General features: G+C 45.3%; 1 protein-coding gene across 2 annotated transcripts in view; it reads left to right on the forward strand.

The window, feature by feature from the left end:
• Ptprg (protein tyrosine phosphatase receptor type G) overlaps positions 1 to 27,912 on the forward strand; it is a 670,147-nt gene that overhangs the window by 560,713 nt on the left and 81,522 nt on the right. For both annotated transcript variants that reach the window (XM_034497422.3, XM_034497423.2), the window contains exons 9-12: positions 14,362 to 14,546; positions 17,325 to 17,433; positions 23,564 to 23,613; positions 25,195 to 25,963. In XM_034497422.3, coding sequence (XP_034353313.1) covers positions 14,362 to 14,546; positions 17,325 to 17,433; positions 23,564 to 23,613; positions 25,195 to 25,963 — 1,113 coding nt within the window. The remainder of the gene's footprint in view (positions 1 to 14,361; positions 14,547 to 17,324; positions 17,434 to 23,563; positions 23,614 to 25,194; positions 25,964 to 27,912) is intronic.

Here is a 27,912-nt window from a genome sequence, read left to right on the forward strand (position 1 = left end):
TATGTCACAGTAAGATGAAGAAAGCATGTTTTTTGAAAGGAAAATCTTGAACATCTCAAAGAGTTGCAGTGTGACTAGGGATATAGCTAAGTGGTAGGACCACGTGCAGAAAATGCAGGAGACACAGGTATTCCATCCCCAGTTGCCTCCCTACCAATGGTAGTAATAGTAACTATAAACTGTTTGGTTTTTACATTCTATTTAGAGATTTAGGAACCTGGCTGTCGGCTACTTACACTATTTCAACTTTCAACTGGCCATCTTTCACATCAGAGGTATAACGAGAGTCTCAGTTAGGTGCATGTAGCTCCTCATTATCCCTGGTTCCATAGCTGTGCTCTTTAATGAGGACAGCCCTGGTTGGGTGCCAAGGAAGGCTCCCCATCTCTCCTGTCCGCCCTCTGTCAGGATGATTGGTTGCACCAGCAGGGAGACTACAGAATGCAGCCTGTTACTGCCCCAGCCCAAGAAGCATGGTTATACAGGATACCAAAGAAGAGGGGAGGAATGGTCACCCCACTCCTGCATTGTGGCTCAAGAAAGACATAACTGATGCCATACAGAAGAAATACGAAGCCTTGATTCCTGAACATGGAAACAGTATTTAGGCTCTGTGAGTTGTTAGAGGGACGTCCAATTGGCTACTCTGCCCTTTGTCAGTAAATAACTTGGACAGACTTTAGGATTTAATGGGCTGTCATTTCAGTTACTCTTCAGCCCATGGAAGGCCCATGGAAGAGCATCCTGTGATTAAGTGCTGAACACACTCTATTGTGAAGAAATTTGGGATGGTGATTGAAGGAAAATAACTTTGCTTCCAACAGCACAAAACATATGGTTTATTAATTTAACGAAACCTGTTCAACCCGCAGTGGAATCGAAGCCACTTGATCTGATAATTTGATTTGATGGCTTAATTAAAGTGACACTGTATAATGTAATAAAATCAGAGGAAGTAGAGAGGACACTGTCTGCCTGCGTACCCTTCAGTGTCACAGTCTCATGCCTTGGTTTGTAGACAGTGCATTGCTCCTCTGCTGAGCTGGATTTTTTGAGTTTCAATCTCAGCGCGAAGGATTGCTTCCTGTTTCGGTTAAAAGTTGTTTTAAAAAGATATATCCATAAGTAACTAGCTGATTTTAAACCCGAATACACTGAGGCGGAACATCACATTTTCCACCAAAATGAGCAAACAAAGGAGAAAATCCATGATTGCTGCACAGTTTGACATTGGAATGTTGGTTTTCTGCTATTTTTGGAGAAAATATTAATGTTGTTCTATTTTCAGTGCAGTCATCTCCACACAACACATTAATGAGCCACAATTACTTTATCTTAGCAAAGGGAAGCTCTAGTAGGTACGTTTTACTCCTGTGTAGTCAGCTGCTCCTTCCAGAAACTCTCGGGGCAGGTACATGGTAAAGAAAAGGACAGGCTCCACGCAGCTCCACGCGGCTCCACGCGGCTCCACAGTGTTGGTAGTTAACTGTCTCCTGAAAACAACGTAGGTTTGCTGTTGCTTTTAACCTGAGAGTGGGTAAATGGAAAGCAAGGTATAGGCTTGATTTAAAAACTGGAACACACTAGGGATAAAATAGATGAATATCCAGTTATTTAGGTAAATGTCCAATATTCCGTAAGTCTTCTCATAGAATGTAAATGTATAACTCTGTATTGGTTGCCTTTAATTGCTTGACACAATGTCAGTGTTCTGCTGATATGTTGTATTGCCTGTTTCCTGTTGCTGTAGCACAATACTCAAGACTGGGTAATTTGTTTAAAAACAGCAATAAGGCTTGTGTAACCTTACCCAGCCTCTGGTAAGGGACTCAAGAAGTTCCAGTTCAAAAACTTCAGAAAGAGTGTATGCTGAGTGGAGAGAGGACAAAAAACCTAGCCTACCCTTGAACAGTCCACTTTCCCGAAAACTCATTCATTACCTTGGGGAGCGACATCGGTTCCTTATTGAGGGTGGAACCTCTTCCTCTTAAATCCTCTCCAATGTGTATTCAATTGATGGCAATGCTTCAACATGAGTTTGATTGGAGACAAGGCATATTCAAAGCGTAGCTAACATTGCCTGTTTTACCTACTGTTTGCAGCCAGTAGATTTATCTTCATGTGTATGTTCAGCTGCCTTTGAAAAGGTTACCAAGGAGAGTGGCTGTGCCCAGGAAGAGGTTGGTGGTGCCAGATGCTGTGCTGGCCTCTCTACATTCACATATGTTTTATTTAATTTTCAGAGAGAAATCTTATTTCAGAATCCTAGGTGATGGAAGAAGACATCTGGCTGTTGACCTTTGACCTCCATATGCACACATAACCAACTCCCAATCCCCACCCTGTGCTGCCAATGTGCATGCATACACATGCATGTACACACACACACACAAACACTATCTAATTACCTACCTACTTACATATACACAAGCATACAGGCATTTTGCATTGTGAATGGAAGAAATAAACAAAACAAGGATGGGCCTTCGTACCCAGGTATTATTGGTTTTACAGGAAATCAGTCACGTATTAAAAGTAGGGGAGGTCTTCCTTGAGCAAGGCAGTCTAGCATTCTATTCAATGTGCTTGATGTTATCTGTAACGCCAAGTTATCTTGGGTATTCCATGTATAGACTACCAAGACCCTGATTACGGGATTAGCCACTGGGAGGGCAGGAAGGTAATCCTGCAGAAATCTAGAAGGAAAGGTCATTTTTCAAAGGCCCTTGGATATAGGAAGCATCATGGAACAGTGGACAAAGGGAAGCAAGATTAGATAGGACAGGGAAGATGGACCTGTGCTGAGTCAGGAAGGTTGATAATGTATTGGGATAACATTTTTACAGCCCTGGTGCAGTGATCTGAACAGGTGCGAGCCTCTCATATTGGCTGGCTGCATTTTTAAAAACAAAACAAAACAAAACAGCAAGAACAAAAACAAAAAACATAAAACCTTGTAGTAGCGTCTACAAGACCAGCAGGAGGCTGCTAGGAATTTTTGTGGTCAGATGAAGTGATCAGGAGTAAGAAGTATCTACTTAGGGATGGTAGTCTCCCACTGGATGGATGGATGGATGGACGGACGGACGGACGGACGGACGGATGGACAGACAGACAAAAGGATTTTATAAATCAGCTTACACAATAAAATTAAAATAAGTCAGTAGCAGTTGTCTCACACCCAAGAGGATGGTACAGTTGCTTAGTTCGCTTTGTGCATTCAACAGTTCCAGTCTGGTGCCAAAGGCCTAAAGCAGAGATTCTTACTCTCTGGTTTACAACCGTCACAGAAGTCACATATCAGATATTTGCATCGTGATTCATAACTGTAGCAAAATTACACTTATGAAGTAGCAATGAAAATAATTTTATGGATGGAAGTCACCACAACATGAGGAGCTGTACCAACGGGTCACAGCATTAGGAAGGTTGAGAAGCACTGGCCTAGAGGGTTCCTGGAGAACCACTGAGCCTCAGTGCATACTGGAAGCTCAGAAAGGCTGGTTCAATCACCAGCAAAGAAATCAGCAGTAGCAGTGGCAGCCGCAGGCAGCAGGGCAAGTCAAAATAATCCTATACAGTCATGTCCATAACTCAGCATCCCCTAGAAAGGCTAAGGGAGCAAGATCAAACACTTTTCCTTATCTTGCTTCTTTTTGTATGTGGGCCACTACCAGAAGCACTGTTTCATGATGCTTTCTGTGAAGGGCTTTTGCAAATGACTTTTCCCTCTAGAACTCTACAAGATTGCATTTGCTGTCCTCCAGGTGACTGACTCCATAACCCAGGGCTTTGGGAGCTTATACATGGAACACCCAAATGTCCACATTTCAGGCGGGTCATCCTGTATCAATTTAGGCAATCAAGATAATCCTACACATGTCCATGGGCCAGCTTGCTGTAGACAGTTCTTAAGTTTCCTTGTTTCGGTGATTCTAAGTTGTAGCAAGTTGATATTTGAAACCAACCCTCACAGACTGACTACCCTTCTCACCATCATAATGTGCTTCGTGCTTCCTGTTTGCCATGTTAGCTCAGGAGCTCCTTATATGAGCTGCTGAGGTCCGGGTCACAGGTTCCACCCCTAGGAAGCCAGCATGCCCACTTCAAGTGGGACTTCTAAATAGAGTGGCTTGTATATTAGTGGAACCTCACACTAACGAGCATCATAGCAGGGGCACAGCCATTTCTTGTTCACTGGGCTCATGGGACAGCCTGAGGCAGTGTTAGATTCTAGGCTTGAGAGTCTAACACCGGAGGTTCAGGCTTAAAGCCTACAAACGTATTCTTGTGTGCAGTCATCATACCCCTTGTCTGTCTATGACCTTTTAAATGTGGCAGTCTGTGGACCAGATAATATAAAGTCAGAGATATGGACGATTCTGTGCAGATACTGGTACTTCTGGTGTATAGGTGAGCGGTGAGTTCTGTGTACATCTGGGTGATAATGTTATCTGTGACATGGTCACTGAAGCTCACATTTCAGAATAAGGCGTGATGCTTCCTGGATCAAGTGTGAAGCTGAGCTGTTCGAAAACTGTTGGAACCCTTCTGGGAAAGTTACTGTTACTGTGTGTGATGGTTAGTGTCAGCTTGACAGAGTATATTATCAACTAGGAGGTGGGCCTGTGGGCATGCCTGTAGAGAATTATCTTTATTACATCAACTGACGTGGGAAGACCCATCTTAACTGTGGTGAGTACCATTCTCTGGGTTTGAGGCTAAGGCTGAATAAAAAGGAGAAAGCGAGCTGAGTACATACATCCACTGCCCTGCTTCCTGACCGTGCTTGCAGTGTCGCTAAGTCTTCAGTCTCTTGGTGCCTTGACTTCCCAGCCATGATGGATGGTACCTTAAACTGTGAGCTAAAATAAGCTCTGTCTCCCTTAAATCATCTTTATCAGAGTATCTCATCACAGCAACAGGAAGAGAAATGTAGATACTGTGATCCGTGAGTCCTGCCCCCTCCCCAGACCTATCTTGTGTGTCACTTCCTTTGACGTCAGCTCACTGATATGCTCCAGTCCCAGAAGCCTGCACCTTCTGGCTCAGGACTCTTGACCTCTCTCTGCACCAAACTGATGCCTCCCAACCTTCATAGCTCTGCCTAAAGTGCCCTTCCAAGGGAAGTCTCTTGGCTGCTTTGGTCTGGCTGCTTGGGAGGACACCCATACTTTCCCCCCATGGCCCCTCTTGACATTTGTTTTAGAATATATCTCTATTTTACTATCTAGAAGTACCATGATGTGGTGGGAATCTGTATCTCTTGGGTAGGTAGCACTTTCATCATTGCTAACTCTTCAGTGAGTATGAGGATGGATGGATGGATGGATGGATGGATGGATGGATGGATGGATGGGGTATGCCACATGGCCAAGAAAAGGAGAGCCTTGCTATAAAGTTGGCCCAGTTAGAGCATTTGCCATTTATCCAGGCTAGGTTCTCATACAGAAAGAGCGTAGCTAGACATTTATAGAATGGGGCTACATCGCTCATAGTACCTGTAGCCAGAGGGCTTCTTCTACTCTAGACAAAATTCTCTCAAATCTAAGTGTTCACTTCAAAACGGCCATAAAGAGAGAGCTTCTTGCCTCACTGTCTAGTAGATCAACCTAACAGCATAAAAAGTGCTTAGACTGGCAGGTGCTGGCTGGAGTCAAGGTGTTGCCGGGTACCACAGAGCTTGGGAGCTATTGAGCCAATTCTGGTAGCAGGTGCCAGGGGCTGTCAATCGTTTTCACACGTTATAAATATTACCTAATTACTTAATCCTCTCTGTCTCCAGGCAGGTAGGCAGAGTTTGAGCTTCAAGGCCAACTTAGCTTCTCTCCTACAGCTTCCACTTCCTTTTGCTCACCAGATAAATCTGTTCTGACATTGGGCTTATTCATGTGGGCACGGTGGTGCTTGTGAACAACCATGTGGAAATTAATAAAGGCTAACGGTGTCCTTCCTCCCGGCGCAATATACTTCCTCTTTCCTGCTAAACAGCAGTCACTGCTCATGAAGCATGGGGTGCTGAGATGGCAGGCATCTCTCTGCATAGGAATATAGCCCAGAGCCAGTGGATCTCTCCGTTCTTCCTACCAATTATTCTTCAGGCTTCCTTGTGGGTGCTGTTCTTTTAACTACCATCCAAGGATATGCGTGTGACCCTCACTTTCTCATGACCTAAGAAACAGCCACTTCCTCTGCTGCTTAGAAATAGGAAGAGTCATGAATGAAGCTTGGGGAACCTTGGGAGGCCGACTCTACATTTATTCTTGGCTTCTTACCTCTCAGCACCCAGGGACCTTATGGTTTTGGCACTGATCTTGGGCAGATCTCCTGTGTGTACATGCGTGTGTGTGTATGTGTGCGCACACACACACATGCACATGCATGCATGCATGTGAGTGTTTTAATTCCAATGCATTGGCTTGGACTGAGATTCATGTCTTGACTCACATGTCAGATCTCTCCTTTCCTGGAGGAGACACTGCCTAACTGAGAGCTGCCAGCTGTTATCAAGTGCCCAGAGCAATGTTTCTTGACTGGCACCAGGAAAAGCTTCTCTAAAGAGAGTAGCCTTCTCAAAGTGGAATATGCTGACCACTTAAAGCTGTTACCAGCCACAAAGCCTGAGCTCTTTGGAGCATATGGACCCAGTTGTTAGAGGCAGCCTAGCGTCAGAGCTGACCCCTTCTGCATGAATAAGACTGGTATTTATTAGGTATAGGCATAGGGTTTCCTAGAGCCCACTGCTCATTCCTAATCTTGTCTGCACTTCCTAACCCTAACGTATTTCAGTGAAATGCTAGCTAACCTGTCTGTGAGGGACATGTGTAACTGTTTTTTTTTTTTTTTTCCCACATCCTTTGAGATAGTTTAAAAAGACAGCTTATAGACTGTCAAACTGTTATACAGAGCTTATCCTTTGGTTGCCAAAGATGTCTTTGGACCTCTCTTTTATGTGACACTGCTGGGTTTTTTCATAGCTGTAAAATTATCCTAGCAGTCAGAAATATGACTTTGCACTTCAGGAAACCCCACCACAGTGCAGGGGTGCTGGGTCTCTGACACAGATCTATTATTAGTCCATGTGTAGACTTAGGTCCATGAGATGGAATCACCACATGGAAAGACTGCTCCGGTAAGGTGGAGCCAGTCTACTCTGTTTCTTCGGCTCGTGTCAAGGTAAGGGGAGATAGCATCCCAGAGAATGTGGAAGAAATCTGGTCTTCTACTCAGGATCCAGGGCTTGGCTGTTTTTATTAAGTGTGGCCTGGAAGATGGATCCTTCTGAACTCTGTCACCTCCCTTAGTGTCAAGCCAAACAATGCTCCTTCCTGTACAGGATGTGGACACCTCCCATGGCCGTTAGCCCTCAGAAGATGAGGGACATCATGAATAAAACAGACTCCAGAGTGGTCCCAGGGCCTGGGAAAGTCCAGAATGCATACTTGGAGCTCTGACACACAGGATTTCTGTTCTGCCTCCTCAGGCAGCCTGTTGGCTGAGAATGGAACACAGTACAGCAGAATCACCAGTACCACTTCAGAGCTAGCCTCTGAACTAGTTACAACTAGCTGTAACACCTGCTTGCTGATCAACAGGACTGCAGTTTAGAGCTACTGACATCAATGGAGCATATACCCCTGCTTTTAGTGGGAAAGTTGCAAGGTAGTACAGAAGGGAAGGTTTGAAGTAGTCAGTCAGCCTGGTGTTCAACAGAACTTAGGGCCACTGTAACCAGAGTCCCCCATAGGTGCCCCTAGAAGGTAGCTACTTAGCAGAATCTGACTTCTGGAGTGAGACTTACTTGAGAAGAATCTGGACTCCAGTCCTTAGCAGCTTTGGGTTCTAGTTTGGCAACATGCTTTTCCATGTTGTCTTTGCACATCCCCACGGCAGGGGCATGACAGCCTGACCCAACCTTACTGTCGCCCTCCTCGTTCACCATTTAAACACTTGCTTATCACTGAGGATTCAGTTCAGCCTCACCCTGCTCAGCAGGTCCCCCTGCCAACCTGCTCTAAAAATCCACATCCAGGTCCTTTTTCAAACTTTTCTAGATGCTATGTAATATTGTCGTTAAAAGTGCATCACTATGTTCCTTAGCGCTAGGAGTATATAAATCTTGGGCTGACATTAATTCTAACCCCAAGTTTATCCATTTGGCAAATATCTATTCATAGGCCTCAGATTTATTAGTAATTTCAGATGTGATAGATAATAAATCCGATAAAACAACATGACCAAGGTAACTTATAGAAGACATGGTTTATTTGGGCTTACATTTCCACAGGGTTAGAGGCCATAAGAGCAGAATGAGGAGTGGTAAGCAGGAATAGTGGATATAGCAGGATGCTGAGAGCTTACATCTTGAACCACAAGAACAAAGCAGAGATCACGTTGGCAGCATGGAGAGGCCTTAAGCTCTCAAAGCTCACCCCAGTGACATACTTCCTCTAGCAAGGCCACACCTCCCAAATGTACCCAAACAGTACTACCAGTTATGGACCACATATTCAAATAATATGAGTCGGGGTGGGATAGGGCAGGGACACTCTAATCCAAACCACTACACTTCTTTGCTTTCCAGTGAGGACACTTAGCTTGCAAGATTGAGCGACAAGGCTGTTCCCCATTCAGTCACTTGTAGCTGTCCTCCAGTTCCGGTACCTTCTTCAGAGTGGTGCACCCTTCATGAGCTCTGGGACATAGAAAAATGGGAGGCAGCATTCTGAGGCACCAAGATTTCTAGGGTTTTGGATATTTTTGGTTTTGTCCTGTTTGGTCTCCTATGAAGACTCTGACACAGTAAGAGCCCTTTCTCCTCCCACCAGGTTTCTGGAAAATTCCCTGCATTTAAGGGCTCTCACACTGAGCTGGGATGATTTACCACCCTGTGTGTGCAAGGCTTCACCTCCTCTCCTCCCTGACCTGGCTTCAGTTGCTATGAGTAGGGTGTGAAATAGTTAAGCCTGTGCCTAAGTGCTATGTTTGAGCAGTCTGTGCTTCGCATTGATCCACGGTTGGCCCATTGCCTCAAGTGGAGGGCCTGAGTGGAGATCCCTGGAGTGGCCGGTTACTCTGACAGCTCAAGACACTTGCGGGTCACACTGACTTTCATCGGAGCATATCCCCGTACCTCATCTAAATCCCAAACTGAGAAGGGTCAGGGGAGACTTAGATTGGCTTTTGGAACCTCTGAGAGAATATTCTTGACATTGATGTAACATCCGAGGACCTTGGGTGCTCAGTCAGAAGGCTCTTCATTATTTAACGAAAGCTGGGCTCATAATTAAAAGAGGTTCAGAGGGAAAGTGGGAAGTCTCAGTGCCGCTAGGGAGTGTCATCCTGCATATCCGTGGAAAGCAATCAGTCCCCGGTGAGCATGGAATCAGGCCCTGGGAAGGGAAGGGCTGATGTCAGAGCCACCTCACAGGAGCTGTTTATTTAATGAACAGGGTGTGGTACCTCCTGCATGGTTAAAGGGCTTTGATTTTATACAAAAGGATGTGTCAAAACCTCCCAGACGTCAGGGTTTGCAATGGCCAGCACTAAGGGAGGAAGGATGTAAAAATTAGGCGGCTGCCACTGCACTGCTGGCCTTGGGGGTCAGGCTGTGGATGAGGAGACGGTGTCAGAGCAACAGGGTGTGGTGGGAACTGTGGTAAGGATGAACATACCCAGAGTCTAAAGGAGATCCTTCCTCTGCTGTTCTAGCTGACCTAATTGTCCAGACTTATAAATAAAGGCTATTGGCCTGAATGTCCAATGGGCCCGAGGCCCACAACCTGTACTTTATGTACAGAGTTCCTGTCACATTTGCCCTAATCCTATGAGGAATCTATTACATACAGCAGCCCATCATACAGATGAGGAGGCAAGAGGCCACAAGATCCCAAGTCCCACGCTTGGATACTCCAGCTTTCTGAAACCTTTCCATAAAGCTGTGCACTCTTTCTGATTTCTTTCTGACTGGGCTTGAAAGGAAGGCCTTGTTTGATGCCATGGTTTCCTAACTGCACATACCAGCAGAACCCTAGGCACAGGCACAAGCTGGCCTCTCATCTTCTCCAGCCTGGATTAGCACCTGCCGCTTCTGGAGACTGGATGTGTTTCCTGAGTCACACATCCCCTTGCTGAGAAGGGTGACATAGAGAATGTAACGGGGTCTCCATGCAAACAGAAGTCCCTGAATTTGGAGGCAGGAGTGAGCTGGGTGACCCTGACGGGGTGGATGGGGTCTTTCTCAACGGAGTGAAGGAGCAAAATTGTTTCTATGGCTGTGCACACAGGAAGCTAGTGGTGTAGTCCCTTCCCTGGAGATCCTCACAGCCCAGGCAGAGGGGCAGGGAGGTGAGGCTGTGGTACACAAGGGGCAGAGGACCTACTGATACTGAAGGCAGATCACCAGCTCCGGAGAGCTGGCAGATACGAGTGACTGAGGAGCAAGGTGGAAACCTGGGAGGTTGGAGACAGAAGAAATCACATCCCACGGGCCTGTGGACCAGGGAATAGCCAAGGATCTTACACCAGGTGCCACCAACCTGCTTGCTGTTCAAATACACATGCATGTCAGCCACTCCTGTAGACTCAAGCAGTGTACAGAACACAACCAAAGAGGTACCACCCACACTTTACTCCAGTGGGGAAGGCGGATTGTTCCAGATAGTTAGTGAGGCGGCAGTGTGATACAGGGTGAGCATTGTGAAGGGTCTCTGCTCTGTGGAGAAGCTGCCTGTGAGCTGTGCTCAGGGGTTGGATTTTTGCCAAGAATACAAACACACGTGTCCCTTTACATCACGAAAACCTCACCCACCACCAATTTTTGTATAACAGGAACTGAGATGTTCATATCTTTAAACAATACAAAAACCACCAAAGTTCAAGACCCACAGGAATCAAACAGAACTGGAATTTAGCACCAGTGTGTAAGTTCTGGGCACAGTCACCCTTACTCACATGCTTGCTGCCCCTGCAGCTTTGTGCTTTGAAGGCAAGAAAGACTGCGTGACTTTCAAAGCCACAAATATTTTCTATGTGCACTTTTTATTGATACAGATACCAAACTCTATTCTGGGTCCTTCTGGGACAGTATTCTGCAAAGGCCTCTTCCACATGATCCCCCCTGTTCAGAAGCCACTGCCTAGGAAGATGAAACAAGCTTGGGGATAGAACAGGAAGAGATTTGTCTCTTATTGTACTTCTCAACTGGGGGCTCATGTGAGGAGGGCTCCTTGCTCAACCTCTTGCTTCCTCTGGCCTGGTCTGGGCAATCTGAGGCAAGTATGTGTCTTAGGTGACCACTTAGTTATAGTCCCCTTCCACAGCAGGTGGCCCTGTCCCCTGAGACCTTAACTCTGCACTTGCCACTCAAAGCGATGTCACATAACACTACTTATTATAGGCACGGCCTCCTGACTCTTATCATTAACTTCCTACAGACCTTATGCCTCTGTCGTTCTTGTTGGTTTGTTTGGGGTTTTGATTGATTTGTTTTTGAGACAGGGTCTCACTGTGCTGCTTAGCTTAGGCTCAGATTTAAGGACTTTGCCTGCCTCAGGCTATCCTGGCCAGCCCACTTTCATTGTATTTTTTTCCTACATCAAATTATATGTAATCCTATTTCACATGTGCAGGTAGATCATATATCAGACATTGGATCCTGGAATGTTTGCAACGGTTGTCTATGGTCACAGCGACATTTGGGGTGAATCTTTTTAACTTTCTTCTTGAGCTTTTTTGTACTGTATGAATCATCTTCCTCTACATAGAAAAGCCCAGTCATTTTCATTTCAGAAAATAAATAAGGATGGTGCATCTGCATGTGGGTGCTAAGATTATTTATGTGGTTGTGATGTAACTGCTGGAGAGATGTGTCCCTCAGAGCCACCACTGATTGCAGCAGGGGAGGGAATGGCTTCAGGAAACACAAGGAAAGTAAGAACGTGGTGGGAGGTGAGAGATGTGGATGTTAGGTCATCATTGCCGAGCAAAGAATATTACCAATATGTAAAGCTGGCCCCGCTGCTAGTGTTAAAAAGGATGGAGCTGTGGATCTTTGCTGACTTTTTTCTCCCTCCTTTTGTCTGGAGAAACAGAAGCCTAGCAAATTGGACTATTTAAAAAAAAAAAAAACAGTACCTTGTCGCCCCCTAGTGTCTTTCTTCTGTAATGTCACGTTTGTCCATTCGAGCATTCTTCATAGTCTTTGTTTGAAGCCCCTGCTCAGAAGGCAAATGTGTGGCAACTTGATGCCCACCTCTCAGGCCGGGGACACTCTTAAGGGCACAGTGCATACCTCACCAATCCCCATGGCTTCCTGTTGAAGCCACACAAAGCACATCTTTTCAACAGACGCAAAGGAGCCTCCTGCCAGGCAGGGCCGCTGTCCCTCACAGCTGCAACCTGAGTGTCTCTTTCTGCCCAAGTGTGGCCAGAGGCTCCAGAGACTGCCTGACGTTTGGGAGTCTGGGTCCAGAAAAGAGATGTGTGTCTCTTAGGATCTTCTGGAAGGGTCTGTGCTGTTCCCAAGACTGGCTGTGTCAGTGGGCTCACCCTCAGAGCTCAGCTGTTCTATTACTCCCCCACTCATAAGTACCTCCCACTACCTAATATCTCAGTTTCAAACTCTGTTTGTTCTAGAACTTGCCGTCTTCCTAGTTCCAGTCCCTGGCTTAGTGTGCAGACAGTGCTATGGACCCATGGACAAGCCTCCTTCTCCTCCACCTTTGTCAGAACAACCTCATCTTGATACTCTGGGCTAACTTTTCTAGTGGTTTCCAGAGGCTTCTGGAAGAAAGGCCAGGATTTTAGCCTGGCCCCCAGGCTTCCCAGTCCAGGCTTAGCCATCTTCCTGCTTTGGTCCCTTTGTGGTCCCTTCCTTTGCCTCTTCCCCAACCTTTACCCAGGTAGACCTGGCTCGGCTCTCAATTGAAAGAACTTTCCTCAGGGGAGTCAGCCCCCAGTGGATCCTTCTCTGAAGGGCTTCTGCAGGATGGGAAGCTCTCCTTCCTGACATCTGTCCAGTTCTTGTGTTCAGTATCAGACTTGCATGGTTGGTTCCTTCCAAAATCTGCATTTCCCCTGAGACTGAGGGAAATGGGCCCTGTGGAGACATGTGTCTGTGGTTTGGCTGTCACAGAGAAGATGGGGGTGGGCAGCACACTTGACCACGTGGACTGTACGGAGCAAATATTTGCCATACCCACCACCCTATAGGCTGATCCAGAGCCTTCAATACCATGGGGAGTTGGCCCTGGACAGATGTAGCTCTGCCCTGTCTCCTAAAGCTTCTGAGCTACAGGGATGGAAAGACAGATTAGCCTGACCTTCCCTTACTCCCCAGTCAGGGTACTTACTACCAGTTCAGAGGAAGCCATTCTTCCTGTGGGTACCTTTGCTTTAAAATTGCTGGAAGAGTACATTGCATTTATACTTTAATCTGCCTGCAATAAAATTTCATCTGCAAATTTAGCTAGTCGTCCGGTCCTCCAGTCAAATGTCCTGGCTTCTTCAAAGAGTCTGCCCTGAGGAAAAGTCAGAAGAGAGAGTGTCATCAGTACAGGATCAGGTGTAGCAGCGGAAAGTCGTCTTTAAAACAAGGGGAAAGATTTGATATGGATATATATGGATATTATATGAGAACCCTATTGAGTCAGCATGTGATTTCTTAGGTAGTATAATGGCATTGAGGTTAGATGCGGGAATGCTCTTGTTCTGAAAAGTTGCAGGTCAGAGTAGTTAGGGCTGAAGTGACAGTGTCTACTTAGCTAAAATGCAGGGGGAGGGGCAGGGCTAAGCATGGTGGCACAGGACTGCAATCCCAAGATCCAGGGGATTAAGGTAGTAGTATCATAAATTTAGGGCTAGCCTGAACTGAATAGCAAGACTATGTTTCAGAAAATAGGGAATTGGGAAGATGGCTCAGTTAGCAAAGTTCTTGCCTTGCAATCCCAAGGACCTGGGTTTGATCTTCAGAACCCATATTTAAAAAAAAAAAAAAAAAAAAAAAAAAGGCCAGGTGTAAAATGAAAGCTGAGAGCACGTGACCTCAGCACTGAGTGGACAACCTGTCCTTGGCAAGTTCCAGGCCAGTGGGTAGCTCCTGAGAAATAACACACAACGTTACTATCCTCCTCCACACTGCACCACTTGTGGATGCATGCACGTATGCACATGCACGTGTGCACATGTGCACACTAAGTGGATGGATAAATGAAGAGAGGAAGAAAAACTGGTATGGAAGAGCGCTAATAAGCCTTGAATGGCCAGGGGTGGATGCTTACCGTAGAACCATTTCCTGAGGTCAAAGGGCACACGTTAGTGGCAGGTAGTGCTGATGCCCTTTAACCTTACCTGTGTCTTCAGTTTGCAGCTCTCCGCCCATCCACATGAAGGTGCAGCCTCTGAACCAGACAGCACTGCAGGTGTCCTGGAGCCAACCGGAAACCATTTACCACCCGCCCATCATGAATTACATGATCTCCTATAGCTGGACCAAGAATGAGGATGAGAAGGAGAAGACATTTACAAAAGACAGTGACAAGGACTTGGTAAGGCCTCCTTGGGTGAGTCTAGGGGCATATTCCTCGTGCAGCAACTAGGGAGCATATCTCCTCCTATAGGGAGGCAGGAGGCTGTGAGAAAAAGATCCTGAGAAGCGGGCAGGCCAGCTAACCTGGACAACAAGATTGTGTCTCAAGCAAGGTGGAAGCAAGGACCACATCTGATATAGTCCTCTTATTTCCACACAGGTGATGTAGCATATACACACTTGTGCTCACTCATTCATACACACATTCCTCTCTCTCTCTCTCTCTCTCTCTCTCTCTCTCTCTCTCTCTCTCTCTCTCTCTCTCTCTCTCACACACACACACACACACACACAGATTTTTCTCATTTACCTTGGGTGCTTTTCATTCACTCCAAACAAGCCCCTTTCTTCAGATAAGGTTGTTATAGTATTACATGTTATGTAAGAGCACTGCAGGTCATGCAGTTAGGGAACCCTGTATGTGTTACCTCTCACACTTACACTACCTCATCATCTTTCCTACCATTGCCTGATGTTGTCCACAGCCCCCACCACCCCTTTTTGTCTCACACGTCAGTACACATTGCCTGCTAGACTCCCGTGTTGTAGATGCCATGACATATCTGCCCTCAATTTGACCACACAGACCCCAGGTCAACATCTCTATTTAAAATTTACATAAGTATCTATCATCAGACCCCCAACCCAGTCCTTTGAGTATCCCCGTGTAGAAGCTCTCTTCTGCCCTTATTGTAAACCTCCCACAAGCACTAGGCTTTAAGACTTTGCACAGAAACTGCAAGTGACACATTTGGGTTTGAAAGCCTTGCTGCTTTATTGTTAATCAAAGGAGGCCCCAGAATAATGAAGCCTGTAATTGTATATGCACATGAAAAATGCCTCGGCTTGGAGTGCGCCTCTTAATGACTTACCACTTTTTCTTTTTCCTCCCAATAGAAAGTCCTCAGGGCCCATTCAATCAGTTATAGAATAATACTTTTCATATTCCTTTAGATGAAGATTCTTTTACTTCATTTCCATTTATATTTTCAATTCCCCCACTAGACATTGTTATCTGGGTCACATTAGGGAGCAGAGGCCTCCGTGAACCGAGAGAAGGCTGCATTGAAAGGCACCCAAGGTTGCTGTGTGTTTGAACTCTCTCTTCTCCGTGGAAGTCCATCAGGAGTCTCTCCCTGAAGTCGAGCTTACAGTAATCAGCAGAAACCATCAAGGCGCTTCCTCTGTTTCCTGTTCTAAGTGGAAAATAATTAAATATGCAGAGATAAAGAGACACCGGCATGGAGTGAATTCTCCAAAGTTCCCTCAGAGATTAAGTGAAGATTTTAGTCTGAATAGAGGATGGGGCAGAGGTTTAGGGAACAAGGAGTAAATTGGACTCTGAGAAAGAGATGTGCAGAAGGGCATGCTTTGACAGCACATCCCATTTCCTAAGAGTTTCCAGGGGCTTTCTTTTCCTTTTGAGGCACACAAAATTCATTTCTTATTTCTGCCACACGTCAGGAACGCTGACTCAGGACAACGCTCATCTCTAACTTTTGGTGACCACAAGGTGCTTTCTAGCCTGTGTCTCTCAGTCCTCGCTGTCATCACAGCCCCGTGGGTGGTATTCACTGTTTTTTCCTAAGAAATTCATAAAGCCTATAGCTCAGTGACATGACCTTAACTACCTGTTCCCACGAGGGAGCTGTTCCCAGTTATAGCAACCAATGTTGCCATAGTCCCATGCCAATACCAGTATAGAGGATTATGGTAGCTGTACACAGAAACCCCTCTTGGTAGTTCAGTTCAGACTGGCCCAGGTTACACATGTCTGCAAGGAGACCCAGAACCGCTGGAGACCAGAGGTATTCTCTGCTTGTTTCTCCAGAAGCAATAGTGTCTGTTCTCTAGGTATGTTCTTTTCCCTCCGTGTTAAAGCCTGTTGAGGTGAAGCATGCATCAAGGAATGGTGACCCAGATGTGCAGTGGTGTCTGATAATAGTTAACAAGTATTAATATAGAAAAGGCTAGCCAGTGAGTATTTTGGGCTTTCTTAACCTTGTCAGTGATTGGGTGAAAGTATACAGAGTACACACACCACCACCACTACCACCACCACCAGCAACAACAACAGCAACAACAATTGTTTTGCCTATGTGCCAGTAAAACTTTATTTCTACTAGCTGATGGCCTGCCAGATCTAGCATGCAGGCTCTGGCTTGCTGACCCCCGCAACTGCTAGGTTCAGTGTTCCTCTGAGCAGAGTTTGCATGGCCTGTATTACATAGCTATTCCTGTCCACACAGCACATCTGAAAGTAGCAGAAGCTGGAGACGTGAGCAAATGTTGCACACTCCCACAGCTAGAAAGTAGTATGACAATGTTATATCTTATAACTCTATTGATTTTTATTTTTTATAAGGAGGCCTTAAGACAACAATAAGAAGAAAAACTGTACAGGCAGAGAATTTCTTGTTGATTTTTTTAAAGTGGACATGGCTCTGGTGATCTTTTATTTAATAGCGGTGAAGGCTGTTGTGGATAATAATTACAGTTTCTAAGGCACAGTGATTATGACAGAAGTCCAGGCCTTGATAACAGGGTGGCTGAAGACATTTCCCAAGTTGTGGAGTGGTGCTGGTATTTCTTCAGTGTTGAAAACAGGTTCTAAGCAGTCCTTCTCTAGAGAGAAAGCCTGCAGTTGTAACTCCCAGAATGCCCAGGTTTGTGCTCAGCCACACCACGTCTGTGAGCTTTCAAAACCAGCTCAGTGTCTCTCTTTCTTTCCCCACAGAAAGCCACCATTAGCCATGTCTCACCTGATAGCCTTTACCTGTTCCGCGTACAGGCTGTGTGTCGGAATGACATGCGTAGTGACTTCAGCCAGACAATGCTCTTTCAAGGTAAGTCTGCTTATCCGCTCCATGCCCCGGATGTGCCTCAGGCTCCCGGTTCCTTAGGCCAGAAGTAAAAGAACTTGGTCCATATAGGGTGTAAACCATATTCAGTGAGCTCTGGTCATTAAGGTCTGTCTCTGGGGTTGGAGGTTTCAGATGCCAGAAAAGGAGAGGAAAAGCAGGGCTATTTTGCTGTTTTGTTTTATTGATATTTTCCAGCTGTGCCTCCTATTTGAAAAGAATATGTCAGATAGTGGGATCTCCCCAAAGTCCTGCCATAGCCTCTTAGACGTCTGGCATGACTGATCTTCACTGCCTTTTAAGAACTAGAGCCCAAGACATAAAATTTGTCCTTCCAGTCTGCAAGGCACACAGAGAAGTCTGTGTATACAGGGTCTTCATGGTTCCCAGTGTGGAAATCTATGTTCTGTGCTGACAGGGGACTTGTAGGGGGAATCTGAGGCCAAACTGGGGTTGAAGCAAATAAAAGTCAGCTTTGTCGCGTTTTAATGGGGTGCTTCTTTGTTTAAAAAGCAAAGTCCTTCCCAAAGATTTCATGGATGAAATATTGAAAATTTATTTTATTAACTTGTGTTATGGGTGTGAGTGTTGCATCTTCATGTGTGTTCATGCACCACATATATGTAGTACCCATGGAGGCCAGAGGAGGGCAGGAGATACCCTGGAACTAGAGTTACAGACAGTCGTACAGTGCCATGTAGAAAACAATGCTAGCTTCTATACAAGAGCAGCAAGTGCTTTTGACAGCTGAGCCATCTCTGGCTCCAGATACCAGAACTTTAAATAGATACATTGGGGATTGGTATGTTCTTAGCATATACAGGCGTGAGTTTACGGCCTATAAAAGTAATGATAAGGTATGGTCTGTTTTACATACCACAACCTAATCCTGGTTCTAGTGTTATTTACAGAAATCAGCAGTCAACTGTGTTCCAGTTTCATAACAGACACCAAATCCATCATGAAACTAAAGGTCAGGGCCTTGGGCTCCACACAGAGATACTGGCTGTTCAAGCTGCTTACTTCGTCAGGGCCTCCGCTTTACTGTCTATAAAGTGAAAGCCTGTTTACTGGGCCACTGTTACTCCATTTTTGTTTCCTGTGTCTTTTTATAATAGAGTATCACTGGGCATATGTGACCACACTCAGCTGATTCTTAACTTTTGAGTTGTGGATCTAATTAAACACCTGGGCTTTCCCCCCTGGAAGCTGCCAGGGGTATGGATACAATTACAAACTCTATAAAGCATGTGGGACAGTTTGAATCAGCAGCATCTGGAAGCCCAAGACCTCTGCACACTCGTAAGGCCCTCTCAAGCCAACTGCCTCCAAATCTTGGCAGTGGGGCCTGGGAATGTGAATCCTCGTAAGATAGCCCTGATGACTGGCAAGCACACTCAGTGCTGAAGAATGCCAGGTTGGAGCTGGTCTCTGCCGAAAGGTGCTGGGTACGAGTCCCAGCTGCTCATCATCTGCTGTGCTGTTCACCACTCCAAAAACTGGTGGCATTTACAGGCCCAATCCATGGGGGGTGGGGGGGGCATTGTACAGTAATATGAGACAACACACATTAAATAATAAGCAAAAATCACAGGACTGTGAACCAACAACACCTCGTATGTTGCTGTGAAGTATTGGCCTAGACTTTACCAGTTGAACATTCATAATCCAGGAATCGTGACATCCAAATGCTCCAGTTTTAGAATTGCATTATATTATAAACCTGTAATATTTCAGTGGTCATAACGTTTCAACCCCTGTGTGGTTTGCTCGGAAGAGGCAGCAGCAAACAGTGAATCCAGAGAGGAAGTTCTCCAGCCGAGAGTTCTTTCTTCCAAGGAACTGGCATTTACATGTGGCACTTACAAATCCTTTGTTAACGAATTCATCCATCTCTTTAAAATTAACTGAAATTTACCATAGTTGCATTTTCTCATAAATAAATCTGTGTCCACATACAGCTAGAATGTATTGTTGTGTGTGTTGAGCAAGAACCTTGAGCCGTGGCAGGCTCTGTGTGGCAAAGGGAATGAGAAGGTAGATCAGTCAGGGAACTTGCTGTGGCCTGGGAACTTCAGACCCATAAATCATGATTAGGCCTCCCCTGGCCTGGACCAGGAGCCTGAGAGTTGTACAGCTACCTCCCTTGATTAATAGCCCTGGACAGCCTGGCTTCTGCGTAGACTGAAAAATTAAAGGCTTATAATATAATGCAATTCTAAAAAGGCCCCGTCAGCTAGAAATTCAAACCAGGGAGCATTTTAAGTGTCTGCTCACAGTGGCTTGTTGAAAATGGCTGGTGTCCCCAGATGTTCTCCACTGTCTCTGCTCAGAGATGAGCAGGAGGTGACACCTTGCGCATTCTGCCTTTGTCTCCTTGTGTTGATGAAGAAACAGATCCTCTGGTCACACCTCCCCACACAGGCAAAATGTTTTCCCGAAACACCTACGCAAGCCCTGTGCCAACCTGGACCTTCAGCAGTGTCCGCCGACTGCCCTTCCCTATCCAGCTGGCTCCTCCTGCTTAGGAACCAGAGAGAGCAAGGTGTAAAACTCACCCCCTATCCAGACTCAGGTTTCCATAAAGAAAACAGGATCTTCAAGAATTCCAGGGAAGTTTTCCCCATAGTAATTGTTTTTAGAAATAAGTATACATTAGATCTGGGAGCCTGGGAACCCACATGGAGGACTATATATAGTGACTATAACAATATTTATGATCTGTATAATATACTAAAGCATTAGTCTGGGGAGGCAGCTCTGCAGGTAAAGACACCTGCTCAGCATGCCCAATCTCATGCCCTCAGGATCCACATGGTGGAAGGAGAAAACTGACTCCAGAAAGTTGACCTCTGACCTCACAGGGTGGCGTATTCATGGCATGCATGTGCTGAGACAGATATACACAATAAGTAAATAAATTAAAAAAATTGGAGTAAAAACTAAGATACCAATAAATATACTTAGCTGCCATGACACATTATTAATAGTTCTAATAGCAGGAGACATTCATAGCATGGCTGTCACTACAGAGGGTATCCACCTCAGCTGCTTCACCCCAACCCCAGCATCACAGGTGACAGCCTACCAAGTAGGGTTTCTTTGGGGTTTTGTTTGTTTGCTTGTTTGTTTTGTGGTTGGGAACAGGGATTGTTGGTTTAGTTTGGTTTGGTTTTACAAATGGGGAAAATATGTTCAGAGTGAAAGTAGCTTGAGATAAATCTCTTAGCTACTGAACAGAGTTTGTGTTCTTATTCTGGACAGCAGGGGACACTGTAGAGTATGCATCACTCCCTGCACCAGGTCTTCAACCTTGAGAAAAGGCCTGATGAGCATGCAGGGTTCTGGCACTGCACAGTGCTTAGCAGTCAGACATGGGACAAGTCTTCCAGAACCTCCTCTCTGAACATAAAACTCATTAGGCAGATCCTTCCTGAGGATAGTCTTAAAGAACTAAAAGACATCAGAGTGGAATCAGTTATATTCCTATATACTTGTCCCATCTTAAGCAAATGGTGATACATGTGTTCATTTTATGAAAGCCCCAAGTGAAAGGCCTTGTGATTCCTGAGGAGTGATCAACATCAGTGGTTCCTGAAATCACTAAGACCTAAGGCAGTCTGATAGCAGAAAGGAATCAGATGTCAGAGAAAGTCACAGGCCCAGAGAATGCAGCCATGACTAGTCCTTACACTTCCTGAAAGAAAATGGGCCATCACCAGAAGCTCAGGCAAAGTGCAGATGTGCTAGCTCCCCTTTGGCAGCATCTGCTTGGGTCCCTTGATCTTCAGTAAAGGGCTCATAGTCTGAAAGGCCTGTGTAGCCCCGTCAGCAGCACCATGGCTACCTAGGTAGAGACTGTTCGAGACAAATAAAAAGCCAGCAGACTCATGGAATGGCTACTGAGTTTATTGGGCTTTGCGCCCCTTTAAAGAACATAGAAAACAGAGCTCCTGAGAACTGTTTGTCTTTTATTAAAGAGGCAGATGTGCACATCTGTGTGAATAGCTCAGTATGAGGCCTGTATGTTGTCCCAGGTTAGATTCACTTCCCTAGCTGCTTTGTTTGACCCATAATCTAACAGTTGTTTTGACTTGCAGATCCGTCTCCAAGTTTCTCTCTGTGCACATTGTACTTAAACAAAACGAGTGCACCATTAGGCCAAGGATTGTGAACTTGGGTGTCCATGGGGCCAGTCAAGGACATGTGTGATAAAACAAAAAACCGTGTGTCCAAGAAGAGGAGCAGTCAGCTCTCTGACGTTAATAACACAGTCAGAGTGGCTTGGGGTTTGGGTTGGGTTGGGTTGGTTTGTTTGTTTGTTTGTTTGTTTGTTTGTTTTAAACTTGTAGGGCAAACAAAAATGTGTGTAAACATAGGAAAGATGTGTTTTTTACTTTGCTGTCATTTTCTTCAGTGTTTTGATGCTGTGTGTATAGGAAGCAGGTTTTTAGTTTTTAAAATGCCCCTATTTTATTAGCCACAAAAAAAGGGTTGATATGTTTCTTTTGTAAGCTATGATGGTTAGCATTATTTAGGAGCCAAATGTCCCATAACAGATGACTAGCTAAACAAGTGTGATAGAGACACACAAGAGACAATTATTGAGCATTTAAAAAAAATGTAAGTGGGCTAGAGAGATGGCTCAGTGGTTAAGAGCACTGCTCTACCAGAGGTCCTGAGTTCAATTCCCAGCAACCCAACCACATGGTGGCTCACAACCGTCTGTAATGTGATTCAATACACTCTTCTAGTATGTGTTTGAAGACACCTGCAGTGTACTCATGAAAAAAAAAAAAAAAAAAAAAAAAAAGGAAAGAAATTCTGGTCCATGCCTGCATTTCAGGGGTGACATTAAGGACATTATGTTAAGTGAAATATATCAGTCACAAAAATACAAATATGTACAATCACATTAATATGTAGTATCTAGAGTAGTCACACACAAAAATAGAAAACGCCACCACATGGTGGTTCCCAAGGATCAGGTCAAAAGAAATGAATTGGTGAGTTTGTACCCAGAGTTTCATTTTACAAGATAAGGAAGTTCTGGAGATGACCAGTGGAGAGGTCAGCTGCACAGTAAAGCAAACACACTGAACATTACTGGTGCAGACACTAAAAATGGCTAACATGGTAAATTTCATGCTATTTGCCCGTTTATACAACTTGATATATGCCAAAGTGGCACTGCTTAAGAACACCCTCATGGGAGAGCAGAGCTACAAGAATCATGAATATCAGACAGGGTGACCAGTGGCGAAGGTAAAATCATGTGACTATATAAACGGTATCATAGAGACTATCAGATATAAGCAGGAAGAGAGCACGTGACAGTACACAATAGAGGAAAGCAATAGAGGTGTTGCCAGAAACAGTAAAAGGATTAATTTAAGGTAAACTATAGGGCTGGCAAGATGGTTCCATTTGTGAAGGTGCTTACAGCCAGACCTGATGAGCCAAGCTCAGTTCTCAGGACCCACGTGATTTCCAGAGAGAACCAACTCCACCAAGTTGTCTTCTGGTCTCCACAATGTCCACCCCCCCACAAACACATACATATCCCATTTCCAGCCTTCTAATGAATATATATAAGTGTAATAAAAATGTAGAAAATGATAAAATGTCATAAGTTAAAGATACATGTTAGAATCACTGAAAGGATGAGAAATGGTGACCAATGAGGAAACAGAGGAAAAACACTAGGGTGACACAATCCCATATAAATAAAAAATATGCAAAACCCAGAAACCCAACAGTACTTGAAAACGCATCTTAATGTGCGAGGTAGTTGTTCAGGTATTAGATGCAAAAATAATTGGAATCCTGGGCATCTTACTATTGCTGAAGTTCTGTCTCTATTAAAACCGTAATAATTACAAATTTTAAATGAATTGCTTGGCAGGAATGGTTGGCTAGATCCCAGTTGTCTGAATATGTCTGCATGACTCGGAGGAGGGTCATATGTTGAAATGGTTGGAAAGTGTACAAAGAAATATTGGTTTGTAACATGAAAATTATGTGTAGTTTCGATTTGTGTGTCTATAGAAGGGTCTTATTGGGAGCACATCTAAGCATTGTGTGTTGTTTACACTATAACTTCTTCATTTCTCAGCTAACACTACCCGGATCTTCCAAGGGACCAGGATTGTGAAAACAGGAGTGGTAAGTGGAGATGGCTGGGCACGCTGTCTCTGTCGCAGGTGTTAATTTGGGTGTAGTCAAAGCTCTGACCACAAGGTGTCAGCATAATGTTGTCGAACTGCTCACATAGCGCTGTGAAGAGACAAGCATACATTTTGCTGTATAATTTGCTATACCATGCAGCAAGATTGGTGGCTTCTGATGTATAATTTTGTCAAAATAAAACTCTTTCAGATCTGTAATTATGTATGATCCCTGGAATCAAACGATACAGGAGTTAATCCATTCAGAGCCCTTCACTCACCTTATGGTACAACCCAGAAGTTGTCACCCACAGCTACTAATAATAAATTATCAGTTCTGGGGATAATCGTAAACAAAATGAAACTCAATAAGCACATCCCAGCTTTCAAGTTATTCTGTTTGCATCTTCAAACAGCTCAGGGTGAAGGCATAGAAACTGAGGCCCCGTGAGTTAAAGAAATGGACCCATCATCACACAGCGAGACAAGGAGTCAGCTCAAAACTCAGTTGAAGGGCTTTTCTGTGTTTGGTGCTTAATCTTATGTGAGAGTTGGTTTTCAGTACTCACGGCTCTCCTCAAACTGCAAGGTTGTCCATGTAAAACTGGATGAAGTTCCAATAGTTCTAACTATTGTTTTATACTTGTATAAGTGATGGGGTATAATTTGGGGTTCTCTACACCTGTAAGGGCTGAACTTAAGCTATTATCCCAGAATGCTTCCTGGTTTGGGTAGAAGATGCCTTATATGATATGCCCCTGTTTAGCATCAGGAAAGGATGAGCTGGCGTTTGCCCACACACAGTCCTGCCTCAAGGCTTCTCAGTCATGTGCTTTGAACAAACTCCCTTTCCCCTCCATGCCTCAGTTTCTCCACCTATAGAATGGGTAGCATGTCAAGCCTCAGCACAGAGGTGGTAAAGACCTAGGTAAAGACCTGCTGTTGCCCTGAACATTGCTGTCTGCGGAGGCAGAAATTATGTCGTGGATTAATGCAACCAAAGTCTCTGCGGCTGGGCCGCACTCAACCAGAAGCTTCAGAGACAGGAACTACATCTTAGATCCCATGTCCAGAGTGTGCCTGCTGCTTCTGCCACTACCACTGCTGACCTGGGCTGGCTACCTTCCCTCTGGCTCTGTTGACTGCCTTGCTATATGATAGTGGCGCTGACTCCATCTGCTGGTTTTCCACATCTCAGAGCTAGGCAGTCACCAGCAGAGCAGCAAACTGGAAGCACTGACTCTGGCCTCTCGCCACCGCCTCCCCATGGTGGGTTGACCTGGACCTTTAATGACTTACTTGTTGCTTGTTACTTGCAGTGTTTCTGTTTCCCCCTTGTCGCCCAGCCCTGAGCCACATAAAAGAACATTTTTCTTTGTAATTTTAAAGCCACTGAAGTTAGACTCAGTTATCCTGGACCAGCCGTGGTCAACTTTCAACTTTCACACTGTAGCTTATGAAAATCCATAATATGGGAGACTAAAATCTGGGTTTTTGCAGAACAGGGCCTCCAGTTGAATCTTGGTTGCTGATACACTCTGCATTTTTTCTTCATCTCACTTTCTCCACACCCTTTCAGCCAACAGCCTCTCCTGCCTCTTCAGCCGACATGGCTCCCATCAGCTCCGGCTCGTCTACCTGGACATCCTCCGGCATCCCCTTCTCATTTGTTTCCATGGCAACTGGGATGGGTCCTTCCTCCAGTGGCAGCCAAGCTACGGTGGCCTCTGTGGTAACCAGCACCCTGTTGGCAGGCCTGGGCTTCGGTGGTGGTGGCATCTCCTCCTTCCCCAGTACCGTGTGGCCCACACGCCTTCCCACCGCAGCTGCAGCCAGCAAACAGGCAGGGAGGCCAGTCCTTGCCACCACCGAGGCCTTAGCTTCCCCTGGGCCAGATGGCGACTCGGCACCTACGAAGGACAGCGAGGGTGCAGAGGAGGGGGAGAAGGAGGAGAAAAGTGAGAGTGAGGATGGCGAGCGGGAGCATGAGGAAGAGGAGAAGGACTCTGAGAAGAAGGAGAAGAGTGAGGCTACTCACACAGCCTCAGAGAGCAACCAGACTGCACCTGCCCCCACCCCCTCTTCCCCTCACAGGACCGCAGAGGAGGGAGGACATCAGACTATACCTGGGCACAGGCAGGACCACTCTGCCCCTGCAACAGACCAGCCAGGCCATGTTGCCCCAGGCTTGGATCCCCTTGTGGACACAGCCACCCAAGTGCCCCCAACAGCCACAGAGGAACATTATTCAGGGAGTGACCCCAGGCGGCCTGAAATGCCATCTAAAAAGCCTATGTCTCGAGGGGACCGATTTTCTGAGGATAGCAAATTCATCACTGTTAACCCAGGTAAGCGGGCTTGGTCCACATTTGAGGACTGGGGGACAACCCCATTCCTTGGGATTGTCTCTGGTGTGTCTGTGCATGCAGCCACCACATCTTTCTGCGTCATGCTGATGGGTGCATTCTCTCACTGGAATAAGTCTTGCCTGTCCTTCTGTCTTTGCTTCAGAAAAACCCAAAGCCTCAGACAGATCTAAATGAAGAAGATGGGCACTGCTTCTAAGTTTGCTCACTCTGATTTTATTCCTGGGTTATTCCTGGGTGGATGGGACAAGGGTAATAGCCAAAGGAAAGTAAATTGCTTGCCTCAAAAGCATGAAGTTTGAGCCCCAAACCCATGTTTTTTTTGTTTTTTTGTTTTTTTTTTTTTAAGCAAAGCATAGTTTCATGCACTTGTAACCACTGCACTAAGGGGAAAGCAGATTCCTGGGACTCAGTGGCCAGATAGCCTATTTTGTGAGTTTTGTGTTAGCAAAAGACCCTGTTTCAAAAAGCCAAGATGGACAGCTCTTGAGGGACAGCATCCAAAATTGTCCTCCAGTTCTCACATACATGTACACATAATACACAAACTTGAGTGCACACACACGCACACACCAAACACTTTTTTATCAGTATTTGTATATACATACATACTTATACATGTATACATATATACATACATATATGAACAATAATTAAATAAAATATATTTGAAAAGTATTGGGGGTTGGGAAGAGTGGGAGGAAGGAGAGAAAGAAAAAAATTATGTAAATACAATGCTCATATATGAAATTCCACACACACACATATACTCACACACATACATACTCACACACACATACACTCTCGTAATACACAAACACATGCGTGCACTCATACATGCACAAACACACACACACATACACACATGTTTTTATTCCTTAATCATTTATTAAATACAAACCATCTATTTCTCTGTAGCCATTGTTGTGCCGGCACTAGGCTGGATAATCTGCCAGGGAAGCTCCTTGCCTGCATTCTGGAAGAGAGGGGATGACAGGAAGATGACTGACGGCAGCAGGCTAGAGTACATTCCAAAGAGTTAGGTAGCAGGGACATTGGAGAGCAGGTTGCTGAGATGATTTTGGCAAGCCAGGCAACTGCCCAACTGGGATGTTTGATTATAAAAGATAATAGAAGATAGAGTCAGGATGTTGTGACAGTTATGAGGAGGATGGAGACCCACCCTAAATGAGAAAAGGTGACATGTCCAGACTGGAGAGTCCTGGTCTTAGTAGTCCATGATCATTTCCCATCAATAAGGGTAGTTGTGACAAGTTATGGGTGGCTACATGAAATACCCCAGCTGTAGCATGGGAAGCAGGCAAGGCTGGAAAGCTGGCTGAGCTTAAGCCCTGAGTGGCTACATGAAACACTCTATTTCTAGTTGGGGAAGCAGGCGTAGCTGGCTTGGCCCCCACTCGTTGTGATCCTCAGGTAGTTGACACCAGTGTCCATGTTTTGCCTCAGTCACATGCTCAGATCTTAATGACGCTTGTGATGGAGCTGTGGCATGAGGGGCTGCTACTGTCAGGAGGGCTTCTCTTAATAAGAAACCCTTCATGTTGCCAGACTGCAAGACATTTAGCAACAATGTTTTTTTCATTTAAGCTGTTGTGGAGTTATGAGTGCAAAAAAAAAAAAAAAGGCAACTGGTAAATATTTATTTGCTTTTGCACTTGTAAACATTAAAATTCATCTAAAGCTGAGATCTCGTATGTTAAGATACAACTTAGAATACATTTTCATGTTTTGAATTACTTTCCCTTAAAGCTGCTATGAACTATTTTTTTTCTAGGAAGGGGTCTCCCATGGGTGTTGTGAACTGGGGGTTGGTTTGATGGAAAGGCCCAGTAGCCCTGTATGAATGAAGGACACGTGGGGCTCTGGATGCCACTGTTCTTACTGAGCTCGGCATCCTCCTGAGAAATTGC

This window comes from Arvicanthis niloticus, chromosome 3 (genome assembly GCF_011762505.2).
Source record: "Arvicanthis niloticus isolate mArvNil1 chromosome 3, mArvNil1.pat.X, whole genome shotgun sequence".
Taxonomy (NCBI): Eukaryota; Metazoa; Chordata; class Mammalia; order Rodentia; family Muridae; genus Arvicanthis; species Arvicanthis niloticus.